Here is a 25,470-nt window from a genome sequence, read left to right on the forward strand (position 1 = left end):
TTCCTTACTATACAAAACTAAGGAGGGTATACATTATCTGACAGGTCACAGGGCAAATATGTAGTTGCAATCGAGGATGGACTATCTAGCCTTACCTCAAATGCAGAACAAACTTAGGAGCTGTGTCCCATTTAATTAATGTAAATAGTGAACAGACTTATGCATTAAGCATTTACCTATAAGACCGTTCCTTAGAGTACAGAGTGAGTACTTTACTATTGTAATCAAATAAAATTTATAACAGGGTTAATCTGATGCATATTTAATAATATATGTAATTGTTATTGAGCTGCATGATAATTGGGCCTTAAATGTTAAGCTGTTTACATAAATGACTGTAATTGGTTCTTTTTACACAGCCAAAGATATTTTTTAGTATTTGCTCACTTTATTAATTTTCTAGAATCTACAATCATGCCAAGGACAACATTTTTCTCTGAAACCCTTTACTGTTTAATCATGTGCTCAAGCACAAACACAATCTTCAAAATGACACAGCAGTGAGGGCTGGCCCGGTGGCTGAGTGGCTAAGTTCTTGCGCTCCACTTCGGTGGCCCAGGGTTTTGCCAATTCAAATCGTGGGCACAGACATGGCACCGCTCATCAAGCCATGGTGAGGCGGCATCCCACATGCCACAACTAGAAGGACCCACAACTAAAAATACACAATTATGTACCAGGGGGCTTTGGGGAGAAAAAGAAAAAATAAAATCGTTTTTCTCTTTGAGGAAGATTAGCCCTGAGCTAACTACTGCCAATCCTCCTCTTTTTGCTGAGGAAGACTGGCCCTGAGCTAACATCCATACCCATCTTCCTCTACCCCATATGTGGGATGCCTACTACAACATGGCTTTTGCCAAGCAGTGCCATGTCTGCAGCCGGGACCCGAACCAGTGAACCCCGGGCCACCGAGAAGCGGACCGTGTGAACTTAATCGCTGCGCCACTGGGCCAGCCCCAGAAAAATTAAATCTTTAAAAAAAACAAAACAGCAGGGTTCTCCTCCCAACTTCGTACTAAAAATAGCTACTGTTCAAGGCTCTCTGTATATATTTTTTCCTTTTACTCCTTAAAAACCCTTTAGGGGAGGTGCTGTAACTCCCATTTTATTAATGCAGAAACTGATGCTCAGAGAGTGTAAGCAGGCAGCATAGCAGAGATTCAAACTTCTTTCCCCAACCTCTAACCACTACTTTATACAACCTCAGGAGGTAGTATATCCCAGCTGAAATATGTAAAGTTTTTAGGAAATGGAATGGCTTCTGAGAAATACAGAATATGTATAATGTATCCAAAGGGAGGACGACTCAACCTGAAAGAGGGAGGGGTTAGTTAGTAATGGAAGAGTTGGAGCCTATTGAAGCTAACTTTCTTAGTGGCCATTCAAGGAAGAATCTTGGCCAATGAATTTCAAGCATAATTGTTCCATTATAGGCCATTATATTGTAGCGGTACCATATCAGCCTAGTGCCGTCAAATATTTGAATTTTAGAACTAATTCTCCTTATTCTGATTCCTTAAGAAAAAATCAGTATGGGGTCAAACTAGTGTTTCTCAACCTTTTTATCTTTTTTTCTTTTTTTGAGGAAGATTAGCCCTGAGCTAACTACTGCCAGTCCTCCTCTTTTTGCTGAGGAAGCCTGGCCCTGAGCTAACATCTGTGCCCATCGTCCTCTACTTTATATGTGGGACGCCTACCACAGCATGGCGTGCCAAGCAGTGCCATGTCTGCACCCAGGATTCAAACCAGTGAACCCCGGGCCACCGAGAAGCAGAATGTGCACATTTAACCACTGCACCACCAGGCTGGCCCTTCAACCTTTTTATCGTTATTGCCAGCCCTAAAGAGTCTTTTTAGACATCTTTTTCCTGACCACTTCTCCCAATTAATTTTTTTTTTAAGATTTTATTTTTCCTTTTTGTCCCCAAAGCCCCCTGGTACATAGTTGTGTATTTTTAGTTGTGGGTCCTTCTAGTTGTGGCATGTGGAATGCCACCTCATCATGGCTTGATGAGCGGTGCCATGTCCCTGCCCAGGAATTGATCTGGCGAAACCCTGGGCCGCCAAAGCAGAGTGCGAGAACTTACACACTCGGCCATGGGGCCGGCCCCCAGAGCATACTTTTTAATTTGAAATTTCTAGGGCGTTCTTATGTGTCATTCCTTCATTCCATAAATATTTATGGAGCCCTACTATAGGCCAAGGACTGTGCCAGGTACTAGGGATTCAAAGACTAATGAAATAGTCTCTGCTCTCAGAAAGAAGCTCAATGTCCAGTTGAGGAGACAGATATTCAGGCAAATAATTACAGTACAAGATAGTATGTGCTGTAACAGAGATGTGCTAGGTACACTGAGGATTCCCAGAATAGATTAATCAATTCTAGGGAGAATTAATGGTTAGGTCTCTGGGGAAGTGATGAGTTAAGTGTTGGAGAGGAGTGGGAAGGAAATTCCAAGCAGAAAGAACAAATTATTCAAATGGGAAAAGCATGAAATAGCATGGCCAGTTTGGTCAGTCTGACTGGAGTACAGAGAGCAAGAAAGAGGAGGGCCACTTACATGAAGTTGCATGGATAGACAGAGGTCAGACCATGGCGGGCTTTGCACTTTGCTCCAGAGGCCATGGAGAGCCAGTGCAGCATTTTGAACTGAGGAGTGGTATTATCACTAATCTGGGTTTTTAGACCTATCTCTCTGGCGGTGACGTGGACTGAAAAGTGGCAAACTGAAACGTCAGCAGTACAAGTAAGAAATGATGAGGGCTTGAACTAGCACCGTTGGAATGAGGATGAGAGAGAAGAAATGGATTTCAGGTGTTTAAGAAGTAAGTCATTAAATAGGGCGGAGAAAAGTAAGTAAGGTGGTAGAATTAAAGATGATTCTCAAATGCCCAGCTTGTTCAGCTGGGTGAATAATGGTGCTGCTCAACCAGAGAGGGAACATAAGGCAAAGAGCAGACACGAAGAGGAAAAGGACAGGTTTTGTTCAGGATGTGTTGGTTTGAGGTGTCTGGAGGATGGATAGGTGACATTCACTAGGCAGATTCAAAAGCTAAAGGAGAGCTCTAGGTCAGAGATACAGATTAGGGAATCAGCACAAAATGATGGAAATTTTGAAGCCACAGGAGAAGATGAGATTGCCTGAGCTCATTGAATGGAAAAAGCAAAGAAGGGTGAAGAATAGAAACTTGGCTGACGACAACAGGTATAAGACAGAGGAAGAGCCCCTAGGCCAGAAAGGGAGAAGTCGATTTGAGAGAAGTGACAGTAAAGATGGGGGGTGGGAGGTAGTCAGCAGAGCATTATTAAGGCCTGATAGGCCCTAAATAACTAAAAATATTATGGTGCTTCCTGTGTAATTTAAAATAATATAAGCTATAAAGTACGTGTAAGGGAGGTCTGCCAAAGTTCTGATTTTTCCCTGTGGGGACCTCTGATTGTATCCTCTTCATCGTCATTATTTTGGTGCTCCTGATTTGCTAGTGCCCTAAGAACATGTGTATTCACCTGCTCAGGAATCTAGCAATATGGCACTGAGAGTACATCAAGGAAAATAGATTAGTCAACAATGCCAGATACTACACAGAAGTCAACAATAACAGTTAAACAGTCCTCATCGGAAGAAAAGAAAAAGTGCCAATTATACCAGCATGTGGGTAGACAGATGTACTAGTGGAACAAATAAAAAGCCCAGAAATAAACCAAAAAACATATAGGAACTTAGTATATGATAAAGATGGGCTACTGAATAAGTGGTGTGGACTATGGCATAACCATCTGGGGAAAAAATAAATATCAATCTATACCGCACACCAAGATAAACTCCAAATGGATTAAATATTTAAATAAAAATTGAAAGCTATAATAAAATATGAGAAAATTCCTTCATAATCTTGGCATGGGGAAAGGAAATCTTTTTAACTGTGACTCCAAATACAGAACGCATAAAAGCAGAAGTTAATCATTTGACCACACAAAACTCAAAATTCCTCCAGAGCTTGGGCCGGCCCGGTGGCACAGCGGTTAGGTTTGCACGTTCTGCTTCTCGGAGGCACGGGGTTCGCCGGTTCGGATCCCGGGTGTGCACATGGCACCACTTGGCAAAAGCCATGCTGTGGTAGGCGTCCCACATATAAAGTAGAGGAAGATGGTCATGGATGTTAGCTCAGGGCCAGACTTCCTCAGCAAAAAGAGGAGGATTGGCAGCAGTTAGCTCAGGGTTAATCTTCCTCCCGAAAAAAAAAAATTTCTCCAGAGCAAAATAACACCTTACACAATGTCAAAACATAAATGAAAAAAGTGCAGCTTATATCACAAAGGGCTAATCTTCCTAATATAAAGAAATAGATAAGAAAGAGATCAATCACTCTAAGAAATATCAATGAAAGATATAAATTCACAGGGCTCATGTGTCATGGTTAAGAGCATAGAGATTTTGAGGTCAGCTACCTGTGTTGGCATCCTGGCTCTGCCACTTGCTAGTTTTGTGACAAGCTCTTGGGCAAGTCTCTGATTCTGTTTTCTCTTCTATAAAATAAAGGTAATAATTGTAGCTACTTCAGAGGGTTAAGTGAGATGAATGCCAGGCTGGCGACTCATGGTAAAAGAAGGAAGGACACAGAGAAGATGGGTTCTGAATTTCTGGTTATCTGGGAACCTTCAAGGGTAAAGAGATTCAGGGAAGAGAACCAACTCAACTCCCATCTGTCTCTTGTTTGGTTAAGGGCAGTTATTTACTAAGTTCCTACGAGTGTCAGGCACAGCCCTAAACCTAGGGATACAGTGTAAGTAAAATAGACATAGTCCCTGCCCTCAGTGTAGCTTACCTCTATAAGACAAAGAGGCATCAATCCAATGCCACAGAAATACATAACTACAAACAGATGAACACCATGAAGGAAGTGTACATTATAAAAGAGTATAGCAGGGAAGCTGGTGGACTTTGGGAGTCAGGGAGGGCTCTATTAAGGAGGTGGCTATTGAATCAATACTTGAAAGATGAGTAGGAGTTAAATAGGCAAATAGTAATGAAGGAAGGGGAAGGTGACATGAGGGAGTGGAAAGAGTGTTCAAGGCAGATCGGCATAGGCCCTGAGGCAAGAAAGAAGGAAGCTAGTCCACTGTGGCCAAAGCTAGAATAATGAGAATTGTAGGGGAAAATGAGCCTGGAGAGGGAGGCAGGCTGGGCTATTTAGGGCCTTGGCAGTCTTGTTAAGGATTTGGGGCTTTGTCCTGCTGGCAGTGGGAAGTCACTGAATGGTTTCTGTAGCAGAAGAGTAACAAGATCAAATTTACATTTTGCAAAGCTCACTCTGCCTGCAGTCTGGAGATTCAAGAGAGGCAAGAGAGCGGCTGCGGGGGGTAGTTTCAGAGGCTATTGTGGTAGTTCAGGCCAATATGCTGATAATGCTCCCTAACTTATTTTCCTATCAGTACTTTACCAGAAGACAACGCTTTTATTCTTACATAGTAGATATACATCAAATGTTAGCTATTATTATTATCTACAGTTAGAGATAAAAGGCTTAAAATTAATCCACCAGGAAGAATGAGCCCATTGGAGTGAATTTCATTGAAAGTATAGATATGGGATCAGATTATTTCCTCTCTAGACAGGAGGGAGGGAGCTAGAAGGGTAAACAGTGATATGCAGCAGGGAGAAGGAGGCCAGACAGACTTCCCTAATGTTGTGTTGCTCTGGCACAGCGACTATCTGTTCTGCCAAAGTTCGTCTTCCCTGTGCTTAGAGAAATAAAAATGTTGGGCAAAGGTACTTTATGGCTTACCCTGGAGGGCCCAGTGCTTTTTAGTGGAAAATAGACCCAAGAGTTTAGATATTGGTGCATGTTGCAGTTCTTTTCAACACTATGGAGTCGTTATAAATGTGTAGGAAAACAATAAATAAATCATTCTGAAATTGAACCTAGGCATTACCTAGCTGATTTAATTTCAAAATAAGACAATGACAGATACTAGTAGTTTTTTGAGAGCTTCTCTTTTCTCTTCCTGCCATAAAGAATTGAATAGGGTTGGAACGTGCTGACGACCCAACTACCCTATTTTGTCAGGTACGTGTCAGCAAAGCACAGTCCTTCAAGGTTGGAGTCCTTGAAATCCTTCTAAGAAATAAGGTCAGTTTTGTGGGACATATTGACACTTAGGCATAAGTGTCAGTAGCTTTTTAAATGCCGTCAGGGAGGCAAAATGGAAACTAGATTCTTGGAGTCAAATGGGACTTCCAGAGCTTCATAGCCTGACAGTTGGTTAATTTATGTGTAAATCTGCATGTTGAGGAATATTATATTAGAAATACACTTTGGATTGTACCATGTTTCACAGACAAAGGATTAGTATTCAGGAATATAGCCAGGAATACGAGACTTCCACAACTCAATAAAAAAGACTGATAACCCAATAGAAAAAAAGGGAGAGGTTATAAGCAAGCAAGAAAAGATCTGAAGGCAAATAAATTTATGGAAAGATGCTCAACCTCACTGCTAAGCAGGAAAATACACATAAGAATAATGACATACTACTTCAATAGCCACCAGATTGGCAGAAACTTTAAAGTCTGAAATTTCCAGGTTAGGGATGATGTGGAATAGTAGGGACTCTGCTGATGGTAGGAATGTATTTGGTACAACCACTTTGTAGAGCCATGTGCAGGCTAGCAGAGTTGAAGATGTATGTGTCCTATGACTCATGAGTCCTATTCCTTGGCATATGTCCAGACTTAGTCACGTCCAAGAAAATTCATTGTAGAAAAAATAAACTGTCTGATATTATCATATGCATAGTTTATGTCTTCACTTTCAGTCTCTTCTGTTGAATATTTGATTCTTCTAGAGGGTAATAAGGACTTTACCCTATAGCCTGCACTGTTTATTCTTCTTTTCCAGTATATTAGGGAGCAGTAGTGACCTGAATAAGTCTTTGGAGAGTCTTCTGTGCATCATCTTATTCTGGGGACACCATACCTCCAGACATATCCTTCTCCCTTCGATTTTAAGTTTTAAAAAATAGAACTAAGGGGCTGGCCTGGTGGTGCAGCTCTTAAGTTCGCATGTTCTGCTTCTCGGTGGCCCAGGGTTCGCCGGTTCGGATCCCGGGTGCGCACATGGCACTGCTTGGCAAGCCACCTGTAGTAGGCATCCCACATATGGGGTAGAGGAAGATGGGCATGGATGTTAGCTCAGGGCCACTCTTTCTCAGCAAAAAGAGGAGGATTGGCAGTAGTTAGCTCAGGGCTAATCTTCCTCAAAAAAAAAAAAATGAAAGTAGAACTAAGGGGCCAGCCCAGTGGCGCAGCGGTTAAGTTCGCATGTTCTGCTTCTCGACGGCCCGGGGTTCGCCAGTTGCGATCCCGGTGTGCACATGGCACCACTTGGCAAAAAGCCTTGCTGTGGTAGGGGTCCCACGTATAAAGTAGAGGAAGATGGGCATGGATGTTAGCTCAGAGCCAGTCTTCCTCAGCAAAAAGAGGAGAATTGGCAGTAGTTAGCTCAGGGCTAATTTTCCTCAAAAAAAAAAGAAAAGAAAACTTAAAACAGGACAAAATTTGGCTGTTATGAATGTTTTTTCTCCTTTAGGGCAGTAATACAGGCTTCACATTTGTTCTCATTGGCTTATTTTACATTTAATTATTTATGTCCACTCCTTTTTTCGGAGGATAAAGATAGCAACTTCAGCCACTGGGTGGCGCAAATTCACAAAAGTCTGGTGAAAGTTCCTAAATTACAGCCCAAGGTGCACCTGTTGGTACACTGCACCCTGTGAAGTAGGGTTAGGTAGAAGGAAAGACTTTTGGGGCCTGAAATCTAAGAATAGATGTGGATCCAGGTTCCCTAGGAGTTCAGATTAAGGGAGTTTTTAGTATCATAACTGGCAAGTCAAGTCACTGAATAAGAGACAGAAAAGAAAAGGACAAAGAGAAGCATTGAGATAAGGAGCAGGAAGAGAAGAATGAACAGATAAAGAAATATGAGAGAAAAGAATATATTAAGTCCAGAGAAATGAATTCAAGTGTTACCAGCAATTACAGGGTGGTCCTTCATTGGTTTGCATTTACCTAGTAACCAACAGCAGCTTTGATGTAAAAATAAAGGTTACCTCATTTTCTTCTGCAAAGTCAGTTATGCTACCCTCATCTGTCCATTTAATGGTGACATTATCAACAAATTTTTTTAGTGTCTGCTATGAACATGGTGCTTTGTTGGATACAAAGTAATATAGAGATATACAAATTAACACAGACACTCCAGGCATCAAGCAGAAGAACTAGGAAGTAGACATAAAAAGATAAATAACAGGCCGTCCCCATGGCCGAGTGGTTAAGTTCGCATGCTCCGCTTCGATGGCCCAGGGTTTCACTGGTTTGAATCCTGGGCACGGACATGACACCGCTCATCAGGTCATGCTGAGACAGCATCCCACATGCCACTTTTGGAAGGACCTACAATTAAACATACACAACCCTGTACTGGGGGGCTTTGGGGAGAAAAAGGAAAAATAAAATCTTTAAAAAAAAAAAACCTCCAGGGGGACTCCGTCATACGGGGACCCCACACTTTAAAAAAACAAAAAAGATAAATAACTCAAGGCAGCATGAGGGCCATGTGTGAACTCGGGAAATAGAATCCTTTCTGAGAGTAGGAGGGAAGGGTAGAGGCAGGAGTGGAGGATCAGAATGTGAGGGAGGAGGGCCCATAATATTGTCAGCCTGTCCAGGGCGAAAAAGAGAAGGGATTCTAGCCCCTAGTCATAGTATATATAGCAGCTCTTCTGTGGAAAATGGTGAGTTCTCGACATAAAGATAGGAAAAGTGCTCTAGGTCAGAATCTTCTGGACAATACTTAAAGAGGCTCCAAACCCAGGACGGGTAGGGGAGGAAGGGGAGGGGAGAACAGTTAGGACAAGAACCTCCCTTAAGTCCCTATCTGATTAGTAACCCAGAAAACAAGGGGTGCTAATGGTCTGTTCAGTTCTTTCTGAAGCCCAGAGAGTCCTTGGTCACTTTGATTTTTGAGATCACGGGTGTATCTAAAAAGATGAAGAAATAGCAAAACAGAGATATAAAATTGTTGTATATTTTAAGTGTTTATATTGAACAAAGCCATGCTTTTAACACATAATTATGACTATTTATTTAATGTTCAGCAGTACCTTCAAAGTTTAATTATTTATTTATTTATTTTGTGAGGAAGATTGGCCCTGAGCTAACATCTGTACCAGTCTTCCTCTATTTTATATGGGATGCTGCCACAGCATGGCTTGGCGAATGGTGCTAGGTCCACACCCAGGATCCAAACCTGTGAACCCCGGGCCACTGAAGTGGAACGCACAAACTTAACCACTATACCACTGGGCTGGCCCCCTTCAAAAGTTTAAATTGGAGGTTTCTGTGAATGTGCCTTCTCTACCCTAAGCAACTACACCTTAATCTTTGGGCCTATCAAAAAGTATTGAGGTGACTTAGACCCTTAAAAAAGGTGGAATTGGGGCCAACCTGGTGGCACAGTGGTGAAGTTCATATGTTCTGCTTCAGCAGCCTGGGGTTCAATGGTTTGGATCCTGGGTGTGGACCTATGTCCCGCTTATCAAGCCATGCTGTGTCAGGCGTCCCACATATAAAATAGAGGAAGACTGGCATGGATGTTAGCTCAGGGCCAGTCTTCCTCAGCTAAAAGAGAGGATTGGTGGCAGATGTTAGCTCAGGGCTAATCTTCCTCAAAAAAAAAGGTAGAGTAACTTCGTATCCTCTGTACTCTAAGACTTGAAAAAAACACAACTTAATACTTGTCCTAACTGGACATATGGTTGTAATATAAGCCAAAAAACAGAGGACAGGTTTAAAATGGTATGAAGAGCATTATGTTATTTGTGTAACATATATCTTTTTATGTATGTGTGTATATACTTATAATGTCTATAAAGAGATACATCAAAGTGTTAATGGTGGTTATCTCTGGAAGGAAGGATTAGGTTAAATTTTTTTCTTTTATTCTTTATACTTTCCAGTCTTTTCTAAAAATTGTTATAATGCAAATGTACCTTAATAGTTGAAAAACAAAGTGTAGTAACTTAATGAGAAAGAATTTGCAGTAAAAACCTTGCTAGCTAGTCAGTTCCCAGAGGAATAATTGCTACTCCATAGAAACAGTGTTTTATCACATTGAGTCTCTAACTTAGTCTGTCATGGTGACGGGAGAATCGTGACATGCTGTGAAGTGATCTGCAGACTAATGTTCACATCCCAAAGTCCACATGGGAGTTCTCCCTTCCCTTCTGCTCTTTCTCTTATCTCTTAGTTTTCAGAGATCCCTGGTGGCACAAGGGTATGGGATTCAAAATGGTTGACTGACTAGGCAGTCAGAAAATCCTCAGAGGGACCTTGCTTTGTCAGGGGAAATAAGTGGTCCCCAATGCAAAATAAACAATTTTGATTCCGTCAGTGAATTTCTGTAAAGAAAGTCGCTATAAATGTGACCCAAATTATACTCTTGCAGAAGATTAATGAGTGTAGACTTTGCCACAGATTTATCTTCTGGGAAATCTCATGTTTCTGGATTAAAGGACATTCTGTGGTAGATGAGGCTGGAATGGTGGGGGTGAATGTAGGCATCAGTCCTAGATCAAGAGCTTCTAAGTATAGAAGGCTTTTAATCCTTCTCCCTAGGGGTCTTGGAAAGGAGCAGTCTTTTTTTTTTTTTCTCTATTTCATGGTCAGACTGAGCCATAGATGGCAGGATGAACTGGCGGCGATGTTGTGAATGGTGGCGGGGTGCAAATAATATACTCACTTATCCCAGTGGCGGCCCCAGTGCTCTGTCTTTCCACCTACTCTATTTTCAAAGCTCCATGGAACCTTAGGGCACCTTGAAGATTCCAGGGCTTCCTTGAAAACTATTGTCATCCATGCTTTGTATCTGTTCCGTCTCTTCCAGGCTCAGGTTGAATTATTTTTTTTAATTGAGGTAACATTGGCTTATAACAGTATATAAATTTCAGGTGTACATCTTTATATTTCAACTTCTGTGTAAATTACATCATGTTCACCACCCAAAGACTACCATCCATCACCATACACATGTGCCCAGTCACCCCTTTCGTCCTCCTCCCTTGCCGCTTCCTCTCTGAAAACCACCGATCTAATCTCTGTATCTATGTGTTTGTTTATTGTTGTTTTTATCTTCTATTTATGAGAGAGATCATATGGTGTTTGACTTTCTCTCTCTAACTTATTTCACTTATTTCACCTCAGGGTCCATCCGTGTTGTCACAAATGGCAAGATTTCACCTTTTTATGGCTTAGTAGTAGCCCATTGTGTGTATACACCACATCTTCTTTATCCATTTGTCCCCTGATGGACACCTAGGTTGTTTCCAAGTCTTAGCTATTGTGAATAATGCTGCAGTGAACATAGGGGTGCATATATCTTTACACATTTCATGTTTTCTTTTTTTTCTTTTTATTTATTTGTTTTTTATTTTTTTGAGGAAGATTAGCCCTGAGCTAACATCTGCTGCCAATCCTCCTCTTTTTGCTGAGGAAGACTGGCCCTGAGCTAACATCTGTGCCCATCTTCCTGTGCTTTATATGTGGGACGCCTACCAGAGCATGGCATGCCAAGCGGTGCCATGTCCGCACCCGGGATCTGAACCAGTGAACCCTGGGCTGCCAAAGCGGAATGTGCGCACTTAACTGCTGCGCGGCCGGGCCGGCCCCTGCACATTGATGTTTTCATGCTCTTTGGATAAATACCCAGCTGTGGGAGAGCTGGATCGTAGTGTAGTTCTATTCTTAATCTTTTGAGGAATCTCCATACTTGTTTTCCATAGTGACTGTACCAGTTTGCATTCCCACCAGCAGTGTATGAAGGTTCCCTTTTCTCCACATTCTTTCCAACACTTGTTATTTCTTGTCTTGTTAATTATAGTCATTCTGATGGGTGTGAGGTGATATCTCATTGTAGTTTTGACTTGCATTTCCCTAATAATTAGTTATATTGAACATTTTTTCATGTGCCTGTTGGCCATCTGTATGTCTTCTTTGGAAAAATGTTCAGATCTTTTGCCCATTTTTTAATTGGGTTGTTTTGTTGTTGTTGTTGAGATGTATGAGTTCTTTATGTATTTTGGATATTAACCCCTTATCAGATATATGGTTTGAAAATATCTTCTCCCAATTGTTAGGTTGTCTTTTCATTTTGTTGATGGTTTCCTTTGCTGTGCAGAGGCTTTTTAGTTTGATGTAGTCCCATTTGTTTATTTTTTCTATTGTTTCCCTTGCCTGGTCAGATATGGTATTTAAAAATATGCTGCTAAGACCAGTGTCAAAGGGTGTATTGCCTATGTTTTCTTCCAGAAGTTTTATGGTTTCAGGTCTTACATTCAAGCCTTTAATCCACTTTGAGTTAATTTTTGTGTATGCCGTAAGATAATGGTCTACTTTCATTCTTTTGCATGTGGCTGTCCAGTTTTCCCAACACCATTTATTGAAGAGACTTTCCTTTCTTCATTGTATGTTCTTGACTGCTTTGTTGACGATTGGCTCTCCATAGATGTATGGTTTTATTTCTGGGCTCTCTATTCTGTTCCACTGATCTGTGTGTCTGTGTTTGTGCCAGTACCATGCTGTTTTGATTACGATAGCTTTGCAGCATATTTTGAAATCAGTGAGATACCTCCAGCTTTGTTCTTTTTTCTCAGGATGCCTTTGGCTATTCAGGGTGTTTTGTTGTTCCATATAAATTTTAGGGTTCTTTCTTCTATTTCTCTGAAAAATGTTATCAGAACTTTGATAGGGATTGCATTGAATCTGTAGATTGCTTTAGGAAGTATGGACATTTTAACTATATTAATTCTTCCAGTCCAATCCAAGAGCATCATTCCATTTCTTTCTCTCTCCTTCAATTTCTTTCAATATATTTTATTTTTCAACTATATTTTCAACTATCTTTTATAGTTTTCAATGTACAGGTCTTTCACCTCTTTGCTTAAATTTATTCCTAGGTATTTTATTGTATTTTGTTCTTTTTGTTGCAATTATAAATGGGATTGTATTCTTAATTTCTCTTTCTGCTACTTCATTGTTAGTCAGCCTGAATTTTAAATCAGGGCTCAGGGTGAGATATTTTCCCCTGTTGGTATAGTTTTGAGAATCACTTTTTTGGACAGTACTTGAAGTGAAAGAAAGAAGGATACAATTAAATATATGGTTTTTACCAGAGAACTACAAAAATAGAATTACTTAGAAACAGGCACATTTCGCCAAAATGAAATGGAATGATTTCAGACTTTTATGAAAAGAAGCAGGACTACACTCTGTCTTATCCCCTTGCTGTTCCCTTTTTTACCTAAATGCTACTTTAAGATCAGCTGTTTCCACTTTCTCACCAAACTCTTACCTAGGCAGGTCAGACTTGGCTCATAGCTTTGCCTCTGTGAGAAAGATCATCATAATCATTTGGCCCTGGAATCCTTGTTCAAAATGTATGCAGATCACTATTGCAGTAGGGTATCATGTCAGACCCACTTTAGGGGTTGTAGATTATCAGGAGATCTCATCTGGGTCCTATTTGTATGCAGTCCCTAAGCCCCTTGGGGATGACTTAGGAGGAGGACTTTGGGAATGCTTAGGGTCGTGCTCCCTTCACCAATGTGTGGGTAGCTCCATGTGGTGGCAGAGGCTAAATGATAAAACCCTATGAATGTCAACCTGAGAAAACAGGAACCCCACCCTAAGCCAGTTGAGAGCCAGTGAGCGTGAAATCAGCTCTGAGGATAGCAGAGGAGTTGGCAAACTGTGCCACACTCGTGGCTGCTTTGCCCAGTTCCTTGGAGGCTGTGTTTAAACCTTTTGTCAAAGAGAGCAGTAGGTCCATTCATAGTCTTAGAGGGAAGACCTTTTGTTTTCATTTGATGGGATGAAAAGATATTCATTTTTTGTGGATGTACAAAGTGAGTCTCAGAGGCTTATGGCTAAGCCAGTAGCAGGGTCATGAGGGTAATCTGACTGCTAAGCCTGGGCTCCTCCTTCATTGGCCTCGCATCACTGTTTGATTGTAATGTCCCTGCTGAAGATAGAGGGTAAAATTGGCAAGATTCTGCCCATATTGGTTAACAGCAGGGAGAAGACAGTGTGGTGTCCTTCATTCACTGTGTGAGGCAGAGCAGAACTTTTCACAAGTATGTCTGGTGGATAGAAGTGATCCCTGCAGCTTTCTTTGGACTTGATGAGTTGGGAGCATCTTGTCCAACCTAGAGATTGAAAGGAAATATCAAAGATAAAGAAGGATACAAATGGATATTTCTTCCTGTACCAATAAAGAAGTAGCTTAGTACAAAACCTCATATAATTCCAAATACACATCATTTTGCTTCTTTATTGGCCAATAATTCTAGGAAAAGTTACTGTGCTTACACTGGGAAAGTATCAGCAAAGTGCACTTATGTATGAGAACCTACAATTGATTGGACCCTATGACCCACTTGTAAAGGCCCATCTGTCCCTTGCTTGACCTCTTTGCCTTGAGTGGAAAAGCCCTGGGGATGCAGCTGCTTTGGATCCCAGATGACAGGGATTCTTCTTCATTCCTTGAATCAGGCCCAAACAATCTCACTATGTTTGAAAAGAGGCAGAGATCTGAGTCTATGTGGACCAAATATTTTTTACTAATTGCAGTCCATTCTCACTACACTTGACTCCATGCCCCATCTGATTTTGTATATACTTTCTAAATGCTTAACTATTTTGGACATAGACTGTAAACCTCTTGAAGGCAGGGAACTTAGCACACAGAAGACTTTCAGTAAAATTTTGTGGAATAGGTGAATGAGACAATAAATCCAGTATGGGAATTAAAAGACCTGGATTTTATTTTTGTTCTGTTTCAACCAGCTGTGTGACCTTGGGAAAGTCACATATCCTTTCTAAGCCTCAGTTTAAGTATCAATAAAATGTAGATACTTGCCCAGCTAACTCCCAAGGTTTTTGTGAAACTCAAGTGTGGTAAGGTGTATAAAATTGCTTATTATTTTTATTAATTCTTGTATCATTTAGTAGCTAATTTTGTTCATGGGAGAAATTCAATCAGAGTTGCTGCTACAGGGTTACCTCTAATTCTGGACTAGACTTTTTAGTCCCCTTTAGGCCTATTTCTTCCAATGTTCTGTAGAAATGCTAATGTAGATTGGAGTAAAGAACTAAGAATAACCATATGGTAAAATCATACTAATTTACATGGGCTCATCACCCAATCTTAGCAGAAATAAGGTTGTAGAAAATATTAACGTGGACCAGAGAGATGACAAGTAAGTTGGCATTGGGTACCTGAAGCGCTGTGATAAGAAAGATTCCAGTGTCATGCCTGGGTGGAAAGAGTACTGTGCTTGATTTTTATTTTTATTTATTTATTTATTTATTTTTTAAGATTGGCACCTGAGCTAACAACTCTTGCCAATCTTCTTCTTTTTTTTCTGCTTTTTCTCCCCAAATCCCCCCCAGTACATAGTTGTATATTTTAGTTGTGGGTCCTTCTAGTTGTGGCATGTGGTTTTTTTTAAATTGAGATATAATTTACATATAACACTGTGTAAATTTAAGGTCTACAGCATATTGATTTGATACATTTATATGTTGCCATATGAATACTACCATAGCTTTAGCCAACACCTCTGTCAGCTCATATAATTATCTTTCCTTTTGTGGTGAGAACATTTAAGATCTAGTTTCTTAGCAATTTTGAGGTAAATAATACAGTATTATTGACTACAATCACTATGCTGTGCATTAGATCTCCAGAACTTTTTCATCTTCTACTTGCATTGTACTTGATTATTGATATGTGCAGTCGATATAGAATTGAAGAATGGCAGCATGTGTACCATCCTGGACTAGATAACCTTTGAGACTCATTCTCAGTGCTGTAGTTCTGTAGAAGTGCACACCTTCTTTAATTTTAAAAGTATTGGAGACCTTGTCTCTTTGCCCTAGTGAATACTCTAGATGTTGTAGCAAAGGCACCCTTCAATTTCTAATATTCAAAGGCTGCATCCACTTCTGATGGGGAAACTGGATTTAAAGCAGCAGTTCTCAACCAGTGGTGTGGTGTCTGTTTGAGACACCAAAGGGCAATAGGAACTTATAATCCTGTCAGGAAACCCAAGAGCGGGGAGGAAAGAAGCTGCTTTGCCAAGTGTTCAAACTGTATTCAAGTGTGGTGGTTCCTAAACTTTGTTGTATGTAAGAGTTACTTAGGGGCAGGGATGGATGCATATGCTGTGGGATCTGGATTCTTACAATTTTCGGGAACTCTTTTGGGGGAAAAAGAATACAAATTGTAAAAAGAATTGGGGGCCAGTGGCATAGTGGTTAAGTTCACATGCTCTGCTTTGGCGGCCCAGGGTTCGCAGGTTCGGATTCTGGGCATGGACTTATGCACTGCTCATCAAGCCATGCTGTGGCGGCATCCCACATACAAAATAGAGGGAGATTGCCACAGATGTTTGCTCAGTGATGATCTTCCTCAAGCAAAAAGAGGAAGATTGGCAACAGATGTTAGCTCAGAGCCAATTTTCCTCACCAAAAAAACAAACAAAAGCCTCCCCCAAAAACAAGATAAAATTGGATGCAAGGCCTTGTACAGGTCCCATGAGTCCTGAAGTTTAAGCTTCATTAATTTCATAGTAAATCCACTTCTACTTAGGAAGCTTCTTAAAAAAATCTTAAAAATCACATTCCTAGATATTCTGATTCATTATATCTGGGGCCCAGAAATACATGTTTTCAATAAGTGCCCTACTGTGTTATGGTTGCGCTGATGTTAAGAAAATAGTAGTACATGGCTGGCCCGGTGGCATAGTGGTTAAGTATGCACGTTCTTCTTCAGTGGCCTGGGGTTCGCCAGTTCAGATCCCGGGTGCGGACATGGCACCACTTGGCACACCATGCTGTGGTAGGCATCCCACATATAAAGTAGAGGAAGATGGGCATGATGTTAGCTCAGGGCCAGCCTTCCTCAGCAAAAAGAGGAGGATTGGCAGCAGTTAGCTCAGGGCTAATCTTCCTCAAAAAGAAAAAAAAAGAAGAAGAAGAAAATAGTAGTACAGATACCTACCTATTTCCTGACACATAAAAGAATTACCCAAATTTGCTCCATAACTGAAGCAGCAACCTGTCTCCCAGCACTTACATATTAACCCCATTTTCTCCAAGCAAATGACATAAACTCTACAGAGAACGCTTTCCTTCTTGGGCTGAGAGTCAAGCTGGGATTCACCTGCCCCAGGTTGCTGGTCTTCTTTCCTTTGCCTTCTCCACAACTGCTGGCATTGGCATAGCTCTCTGGCTCCCAGGCATTGACTGTGAAGGGAGAAAATAACTAGTATTAACTTCAGGTGGCTGGTATGCATTTGATTATCTTCCAAACCTCATGTCAGACTGTTTAAAAGAAAATCATCTGTTCTGAAGGAAATCTTCAGTCCTGTTGGATCTATCCTCCCTAGAGAATGTCCAAGCAGAGCATAGGAAAGGAACTCGCATTTAGCAAGCACCTCCTATATGCCAGGCACCTCTCACAGAGGATCTTAATTAACCTTCAAAAACACCATGAGAGGAAAATATCATTAGTCCCATTTTACAGATAAGGCGACTGAGGTTGGAGAAGTCAAGCAACTTTGTCAAAGCCACTTGGCTAGTGAGTGTGAGTGGCAGGTCTATCCAAACCCCAAAGTCTTTGCTTTTCTCATTGTGCCAGCCTGCCTCTGGAACAGAAGGAGATCTTTATAGATCAAGTCCAAGGACCCAGTACATCAGCAAACTACAGGGCATGGGACTTCAAAAATGACAAACATTGTAATGGTGACTCTACTGAGCAGTAAGGTGACAGCAATCAGAAATTTGATCACAGTGCTTCATTTCTGCCTCTCCTCTAGATTCTCATCTCTGTCTAAAAGGAGGGAGAAAAGTAGAAGAGAAAGAAGAGAGAATTTGAGAGAGGGGAGAGATCAGTCCTTTGACTTGAAGGTTTCTTGGCTTCCGTGCCTCATGGAGCCCAGCCTGATTCCGAGACAGAGCAGCCAGAGAATCCAGTTCAGATTCAGAGTCAGGAGCCGGGTAGGCATCAAGGGCTCTGTTCTAACCTCCTTTGCAGCCTCTTCCCACTGAGTCATTTTCCCTGGGGTTTGGCATCTTCCATGATCAAGTAGGACTGATTGTACTGCCCTGAGGGGAGAAAATGGGCTGGGTGTGCACAAGGAGTTCTAAATGTGTCTTTTACCAGTAGCCCTCTCAGGGTCTCTACCCTTGTGCTCTGACAGACACACTGTATGGGGTGAGGAAGTCACCTTTCCTATACTCCTGTTGGGTTTAGTGGGACATAGGAGGAACAAAGGTGAATTGACATTGCTTTTAGGTCATGAGCCAAATATGGGGACAAATGGCTCGTCTGCATCTTATTACTAATCTCATATTTACCTTCCTTCTGTTGGAACTGGAAGGTAACCCAAACTGGAATTTTATAGAATTTGAGTCCTGGCCAGTTTAAGGAGGGCTATTTCTGAAAACAGTGCAGATGAAACCATACACTTGGTTGTTGTCATCTCTGTAATGATTGCTTAGTGTTTAAATGTCGTCTGTCTATACATGCTATGGCTGGAATTCCCTACGAATACAATTTATTCTGTCCCCAAATCTGGCTACAAGGTGAGCTCACTTGTGTAGAGGTAAAGTATTATTAATAGTGTCAAACTACAAACATTTCTCGGACCTTCTTTTATAGAGAAGCTGATTTTTTCAATAAGAAATGAAGTTATTTTCCTTCTGTTCTTGTCTCACCCCCTACTTATTCTGTACCTTGTTGTTTGAAAGGGCTAGAAAAATCAGTGCTTGTAGTTTTCTCTCCTTCTTTACTCCCAGGAGTCATGGAGGTGGTAATGGTGGGAAAAGTCTGTAATAAAGCCCCCATCACTAGATAGACCTTACATTGGAAGATGCCTGGTAAAAAAGCTGTAAAACAAGAAAGAAGCAATTAAGGGACAACTGAGAAAACTTTATCTTACCTGACAAAGGAAAAACTTTATTTTACCTGACAAAACTCTAGGCCTACCCAGCTGATATTAAACTTTTAATTGTGGTCCCATTGATCTGTCCATAAGTTTAGGGTGTAGGCACAACATAATGCCAAGAATAAATGAGAATAGAGATACTAATAAGAGATATGGATTAAATCCCCAGGGGGCCTTTGACTAAGTCGGATCAGAGTGAAGGAGTAGACTAAGTCTTGTTTACCTATCATTCTTTTTTTTTTAAAGATTTTATTTTTCCTTTTTCTCCCCAAAGCCCCCCTGTATATAGTTGTGTATTTTTAGTTGTGGGTCCTTCTAGTTGTGGCATGTGGGATGCCGCCTCAGCATGGCCTGATGAGCGGTGCCATGTCCATGCCCAGGATCCGAACTGGCGAAACCCTGGGCCACACAACCACGTGGCCGGCCCAATTGCCCATCATTCTTAAGGCCATAATAATAATAAGGATGGAGGGTATAACACTTGAAAGTTTCCTTCTTTAAAAAAGGTGGCTCCGGGGCCGGCCCAGTGGCGCAGTGGTTAAGTTTGCATGTTCCACTTTGGCAGCCCAGGGTCCGCCGGTTCGCTTGGCAAGCCATGGTATGGTAGGCTTCCCACATATGGGGTAGAGGAAGATGGGCATGGATGTTAGCTCAGGGCCAATCTTCCTCAAGCAAAAAGAGGAGGATTGGCAACAGATGTTAGCTCAGGGCCAATCTTCCTCACGCACACACACACACATACACATACACCACACACACAGAAAATTTACATAGGAGGATGTATCTGTCAATGGATCAGATAGGACATTTTTCTTTTCTAGGTACCCTGTTCTAAACATATAGGTTCCTGTGAAACCTAATGCATATTTGGAAAGTTTCTTGATTAATAGAGAATCTGAGCAATGGGAACTAGATGGTGTAAACTATACCATAAATGATAAAGACCTAATGGTTCATCTTTCTCCACCAGAAAGAAATTTCAGAATATTTATAATAGAAAATCTTTTCCTTGGCCAAATTCTGTAAACAGTAACAAATAGTCTCCATCTTACGTTTTTCCACATTCCATGTCGACCTACGTCTTATGATGATCATCTGTGTTGCAAAACATTCTCATCCTTACGGTTTCATGTTTCTACTTTGCTCTGGGGACATTTCCGTGAACTGTCTTCTGACTTTCTGGGACATCCTTCTGTGCAGACTCATGTCACCTGTAGTGTGGTAACTTCATAGGGCATCTGTTTTTGACTCTGTAAATTTGACCATTTACCTAATTTTTATTTCTGTGCTGCTTGGTGTCTGTCACATCCCGGTACCCAATGTAAGTTTAAATTCAGAAGAGGCAGTTTCAAACTTATAAATGGGGTGATATTTCAAAACTCCATTCATAAGTTGGTTATTTGGAATTCATCATTGTTCCATAGATTTGTATCGTGAATGATGATTAGCTCTCCAAACTAACAGACAAACATCCTTTTAATCTCTTTGCGTGGCTCAAATAGTACAGGGTATTAGTTTAAATTCTGCATCTAGGAACCAACCACCATGTCATGCAGGAGGGAGGAAGAAGCTCTTCCTTTTTCTCTGGGTTCTAGGTTAGCCCAAGGCAAATTTTTGAATTAGGTCAGATTGATCACTGGCATCTTTCTTTCCCCTTAATCTCCCAGTTTTCCTTGTCCTGAATTTCTAAGAGCTAGTATCCTTAGTTGTTTTGAGTCCTAGGATGCATAACACTATATCCAAGAAAAATCCACCCTGCGCAGAATGCTCTAGACTCCAAGATGACTTAAGTTCCCTATTACCCGTCACACCTGCCATTGACTCAAGGGAGGTGTCACATGTTAGGAGGAAAACAATCTAGTTGAATTACTTTATGTTGATATTGAGTGACTGAAAGCTCCTGAACACTGTCAGAGGCTTTTAAGTTTTTGAGAGTTTTTTTTCACACAAATTATCCCTGTGTGAACTTTAGAAAGTATAATAAAGGGAGTGAAAACATTCATGTCATGTGAGGATATAATTTGCTGTACCTGGGCTACATCCCAAGAACTTATCCAGTTATTTCCCAATCTCTAGTCCTCTCAACAGACTGTAGTTTTTAAAGTTCTTCTTTTCTATTTTTCTGCTTGTGAACCCCTAGTTTCTCTAAAAATGTTGTTTTATTTTATTTTTCCATCAGTGCAGCAGCAGCATCTAGGGAATTGCCAGTATGTAAAGGGGAACTGCCAGTGCCAATTTATTGATCATAAACTACTTGACAGAAAGAATGGGTGGGAGAAGGAAAGGAGGGCAGAAGCAAAGAAACTTAAGGCTGAGATTGAAAACCATTGCCCAGCAACTGTGGAAGAACAGGCATTCTCACACAGTGTGAGTGGGAGTGCAAAATGGAATAGCCACTATGGAGGATAATTTAGTAATGTCTATCAAACTTTTCATGCAGCAATCCTGCTTCTTGGAGTTTATCCTATTGCTAAATTGTAGGTACACAGAGAAAAACGTGTAAAGTCATTGCTTGCAACATTGTTTGTAAAAGATTGGAAACAACCATAATATACGTCAATAGGGAACTGGTGGAATAAGTTATAGTACAGCCATACAACAGAATATTATTCAACTGTTAAAAAGGAACGAGGCAAATTTATACATACTGATGTGTAACAGCCTATAAGATACACTGTTAAGTGGAAAAAAAGCAGTGTACAGAACAGTGTGTATTGTATGCTAACATTTATGTTTTTAAAATATATACACCTATACGTGCTGAGCGTAGGAAGGAAATTGAATAAGTCAGTAATAGTGGTTCCTTCAGGGATAGAGAGCTGGAGGACTGAGAGATCAGAGTAGGAGGGAGACTGACTTTTTACCATGTATCTGTGCTATTTGAATATTTTACTATGTGCGTTCAAAATAAATAAAATTCAAATAACCATTATCCAAAGAACACCCATCAGAAACCGAGATCATTTGAAAATCACAGCATGTCAGGACTAAAAGGGCCCTTGGAGATTAGAAAACTGAGTCTCAGAGAGGACATAGATTTGCCAAAAGGAGACAATAATCCGTTTCCTTGAGGCTTTAGCTGCTACTGAGTTCCACTCCACTCAAAGATGTCAACTAAAAGTCAGTGTCTACCTGACTTTCTCCAGTCTCACCTTTGCCTGTTAGAAGGGATCCAGTCTGAAACTTGGATGTAAGGGTTAGATGACAGCTTAGGGAGGCAGTGCTGTTTCTGTAGGGAGCAGCAGTGACTCTCAGGTTCTTCAGAGTATGCTTGACCTTTGACCTTTTCTCCAGATATACAAGGTTGACTTTTACTTTGCTCCCAGAGCCAAGGCAGTGGAGGGTAGCCACAGTCTGATTTTGGATGAATTTGGACCTTTTGGCTTCTGCCTGAACTTCTAGAAGAAAAGCCAGGCAGAAAAATGAAACTAGTTCTTAATCTAAATGGTGCCCAGCTAAACCACTTCCATTCATGACCCCAGTTAAACTCCACTGCTGTACTTTCTTCTCTCTCTCTCTCTTTTTTTTTTTTTTAAAGATTTTCTTTTTCCTTTTTCTCCCCAATGCCCCCCAGAACATAGTTGTGTATTCTAGTTGTAGGCCCTTCTAGTTGTGGCATATGGGACACTGCCCCAGTGTGGCCTAATGAGCGGTGCCATGTCTGCGTCCAGGATCGGAACCAGCGAAACCCTGGGCCGCTGAAACGGAGTATGCGAACTTAACCACTCAGCCACGGGACCGGCCTCCTTTCTTCTCTTTTTAGTTTACTTCTTCCTCAGCATGTGCTTATGGTATAAATATACAAGCCCTGCCTTCCCTCTCTCCTGCCTTGGGTCCCATGAAGATAGGTGACTGCAGTAAATTCAGCCCAGGGAAATGTTCATAGATTATTTTCTCTAATGCAGAGAGGGTTGAGTGCTGCCTCCTTCTCTTTCTTCACCCCCATCTGTTTGATTTATGTGGCCATGCCTTAGGTAATAACAGTTAATTTAAAAATTGGTTTCCAGAAAGCCTCTTGGAGGGATACATATCTTTAAAATAGGATATTTGAGATCTGGGCAAGGAATAGGGGAGACAGGCCTCTTTCAGAGGTAAAAATGTTCTGAAATGGCAAGGTGATTTTTCAGAAAGGGGCTGTTCCCTGCGTTGCATTAGTGCATCCCTGATCCTTCTCACATTCTTTGGGAAGAGGCTTGGCAACTGCTGTCTCTGAGTTCTGGGAAAAAAAAATGGTTAAGATTTACTGGGTAAAACTTACTCTTTAGAATTCTGGGCACTGGAGAGGGAGATATAAAAGAATGCAGTTCCTTCTCATAAAACTTGCAGTTGGAGAGATCAAACACTCCCCTCAAAAAGACTTTAAAATATAGGTAAGTAGGAGTTAGCCTAGTATAAAGAAAACTGAGGACCAGTCTGTTACTCTTAGGGGAAAAAAAGGTGAAATAGAGTTTAGTGACTTAACTAAGTTAATGAAAGACTAACCAACCTATTCCTCCAAACACTGCTTATTATCTCTTCTCCTTCCTGTTCTATCTACTTTCTTGTATTAAAACTCTTGAAAGTTTGTTAGATGTAACCTTGGACGAGATATCTCTCTAGGTTTCCAAGAAACCGTAGGTCATAGTTATTTATGCTTTTTAGCACATAACTCACAGGGTGTTGTGAATTTTCTTCATTTGTTGGATTTATTACTGCTGCACTTTATACTGTTTGGCCTTAGCTCTGTTGAGCTAATTTTAGAGATAAAATATTTAGGACGTTTTGAACAATCATGTTTTAAATAAACAGTTATCAAAGAGCAGCAAATAGTGCCATTCCACCCATTCCCTCAGCTCTCCCCACCCAAGAGCATCCCCATCTATTTGGATGTAACACCTTAAAAAAGGAAGACAACGTCTTCTGAGGGATTATGAATTTGGGAGTCCTAGGTGATGACAGTACTGAAATTGTGACAGCACCCTCCAAGAAAGAAAGCCATCTAACGGTGAACGGACTTTCAATGTTAGTTACGTGAACAAGACAGAGAATGCATCACATTCTCTCAAGACTTCTTGCCATGAAACAGACAGCTATCTCTCTGGGTTGGGTAAGTCACAGTCCTGCTTAGAGGCTAGAGGATATGTGGGATCACTGGAAAGCATCACCTACTGAGTATTGGCTGTATATATCTCTACCCTGGGGAATAGACCCCCAGACACTTTATAGGCCTCTCTTTGGATTTTCCAGGATATTAGGCTAGAGAAGTACTTACCTTTCTTGTTGGCATCGTAGGATGTAATGATTGAGCTGAAAACTAAGATGGTATCCATGTTAGCTTGAGCACATGCTCCTTGCAGAGAGAGTATGCTGCTAATTTGTCACACTCTCTTATAGCCTTGTCTCTAGGTGCTTTCACTGCCGTAGAACCAAGTTTGACCCTGGGAGAGTCTGGTTGCACCCTAATTATTTTGCCCCATTTCCTGAAGACCCAGGAATAGAGCTAATTGGAGAGAAAACCAAGTCTGCTTGCTAATGATTGACTCAGAAGGTCTTCCCCTGACTTCACTGCTAGTGCCGATATAAGCAACTGTAATTGCCTTCAGGTTTCCCTAGAAGAACGGCCAGGAATACCCAGTGGTATGCTTTACAAATACTTCCAGATAGACATGTAGACATATGCATGCATGGTCATTGACATGAGCACATAGATTTACGCGCTGACATAAAGAGATGTAGAGATTTCTATTAAGGAAAATGATTTCTAGAATAGAGAAGGAAACTAGGACTGAATGAGTCAGTGAGTTACACTGGAGAGAGCGCTGGACTAGGAATCAATAGAATTGAGTTCCAGTCCAGGCCCTGTTATTAACTATATCACCTTGAGAAACTTGGCTGACTTCTCCAGATCTCAATTTTCTCCTGTATAAATGGAGACTTCTGATCAAATGACCACTAGAATTCATTTACAGTTATGCACATAACCTCACATTAGCCCAGACATACTATCTAGTTTTGCACATTTTCACACTTCTGAATAGTGAGATGGGTATAGGTAGACCATATTCCCATGAATATTGGGCTTAGAGGTTGTGAGAAAGAGCTAAATACTCCAGATGAGTGATACTATCTGCAGTTTAGACTATCTGTCTAGTTTTCCTAGACAGATAACTGTTGTTGAAGATTTTTCTAAAATTGTATCTTTTAGTGAAGAGTATAAATACAGCATATACTCTGTAGACTTTGTGATAGCATAGCTAGGTGGATCGTAAAGCAGAAATGAAGATCTTCTCAGATCCCCTGCCCCAGTCCTGAGCCTCTGCAGTCTTTCTACTCATTTAAATGTACTCCATTGGAGCCAACATAGGTTTGACTATGCTTATGAAGGCTCTAGAGGCTGACACTTGATTGATAATGATGTAAAGGGA

At 41.0% G+C, this 25,470-nt stretch overlaps 2 protein-coding genes across 6 annotated transcripts in view; one reads left to right on the forward strand and one right to left on the reverse strand.

Moving 5' to 3' along the window:
- Positions 1 to 25,470, forward strand: part of ACACA (acetyl-CoA carboxylase alpha) — a 267,372-nt gene that overhangs the window by 7,132 nt on the left and 234,770 nt on the right. The gene's annotated exons all lie outside the window — the stretch shown is intronic.
- On the reverse strand, positions 11,583 to 24,770 carry C13H17orf78 (chromosome 13 C17orf78 homolog). The gene is given in 8 exon segments (XM_070482813.1): positions 11,583 to 14,260; positions 17,243 to 17,363; positions 17,805 to 17,943; positions 18,855 to 19,007; positions 22,219 to 22,464; positions 23,212 to 23,273; positions 23,767 to 23,788; positions 24,318 to 24,770. Coding segments are annotated over 8 exon segments (879 nt in total). The 5' UTR covers positions 24,376 to 24,770; the 3' UTR covers positions 11,583 to 14,182.

The sequence above is a fragment of the Equus asinus genome, chromosome 13 (genome assembly GCF_041296235.1).
Source record: "Equus asinus isolate D_3611 breed Donkey chromosome 13, EquAss-T2T_v2, whole genome shotgun sequence".
NCBI classification, from domain to species: Eukaryota; Metazoa; Chordata; class Mammalia; order Perissodactyla; family Equidae; genus Equus; species Equus asinus.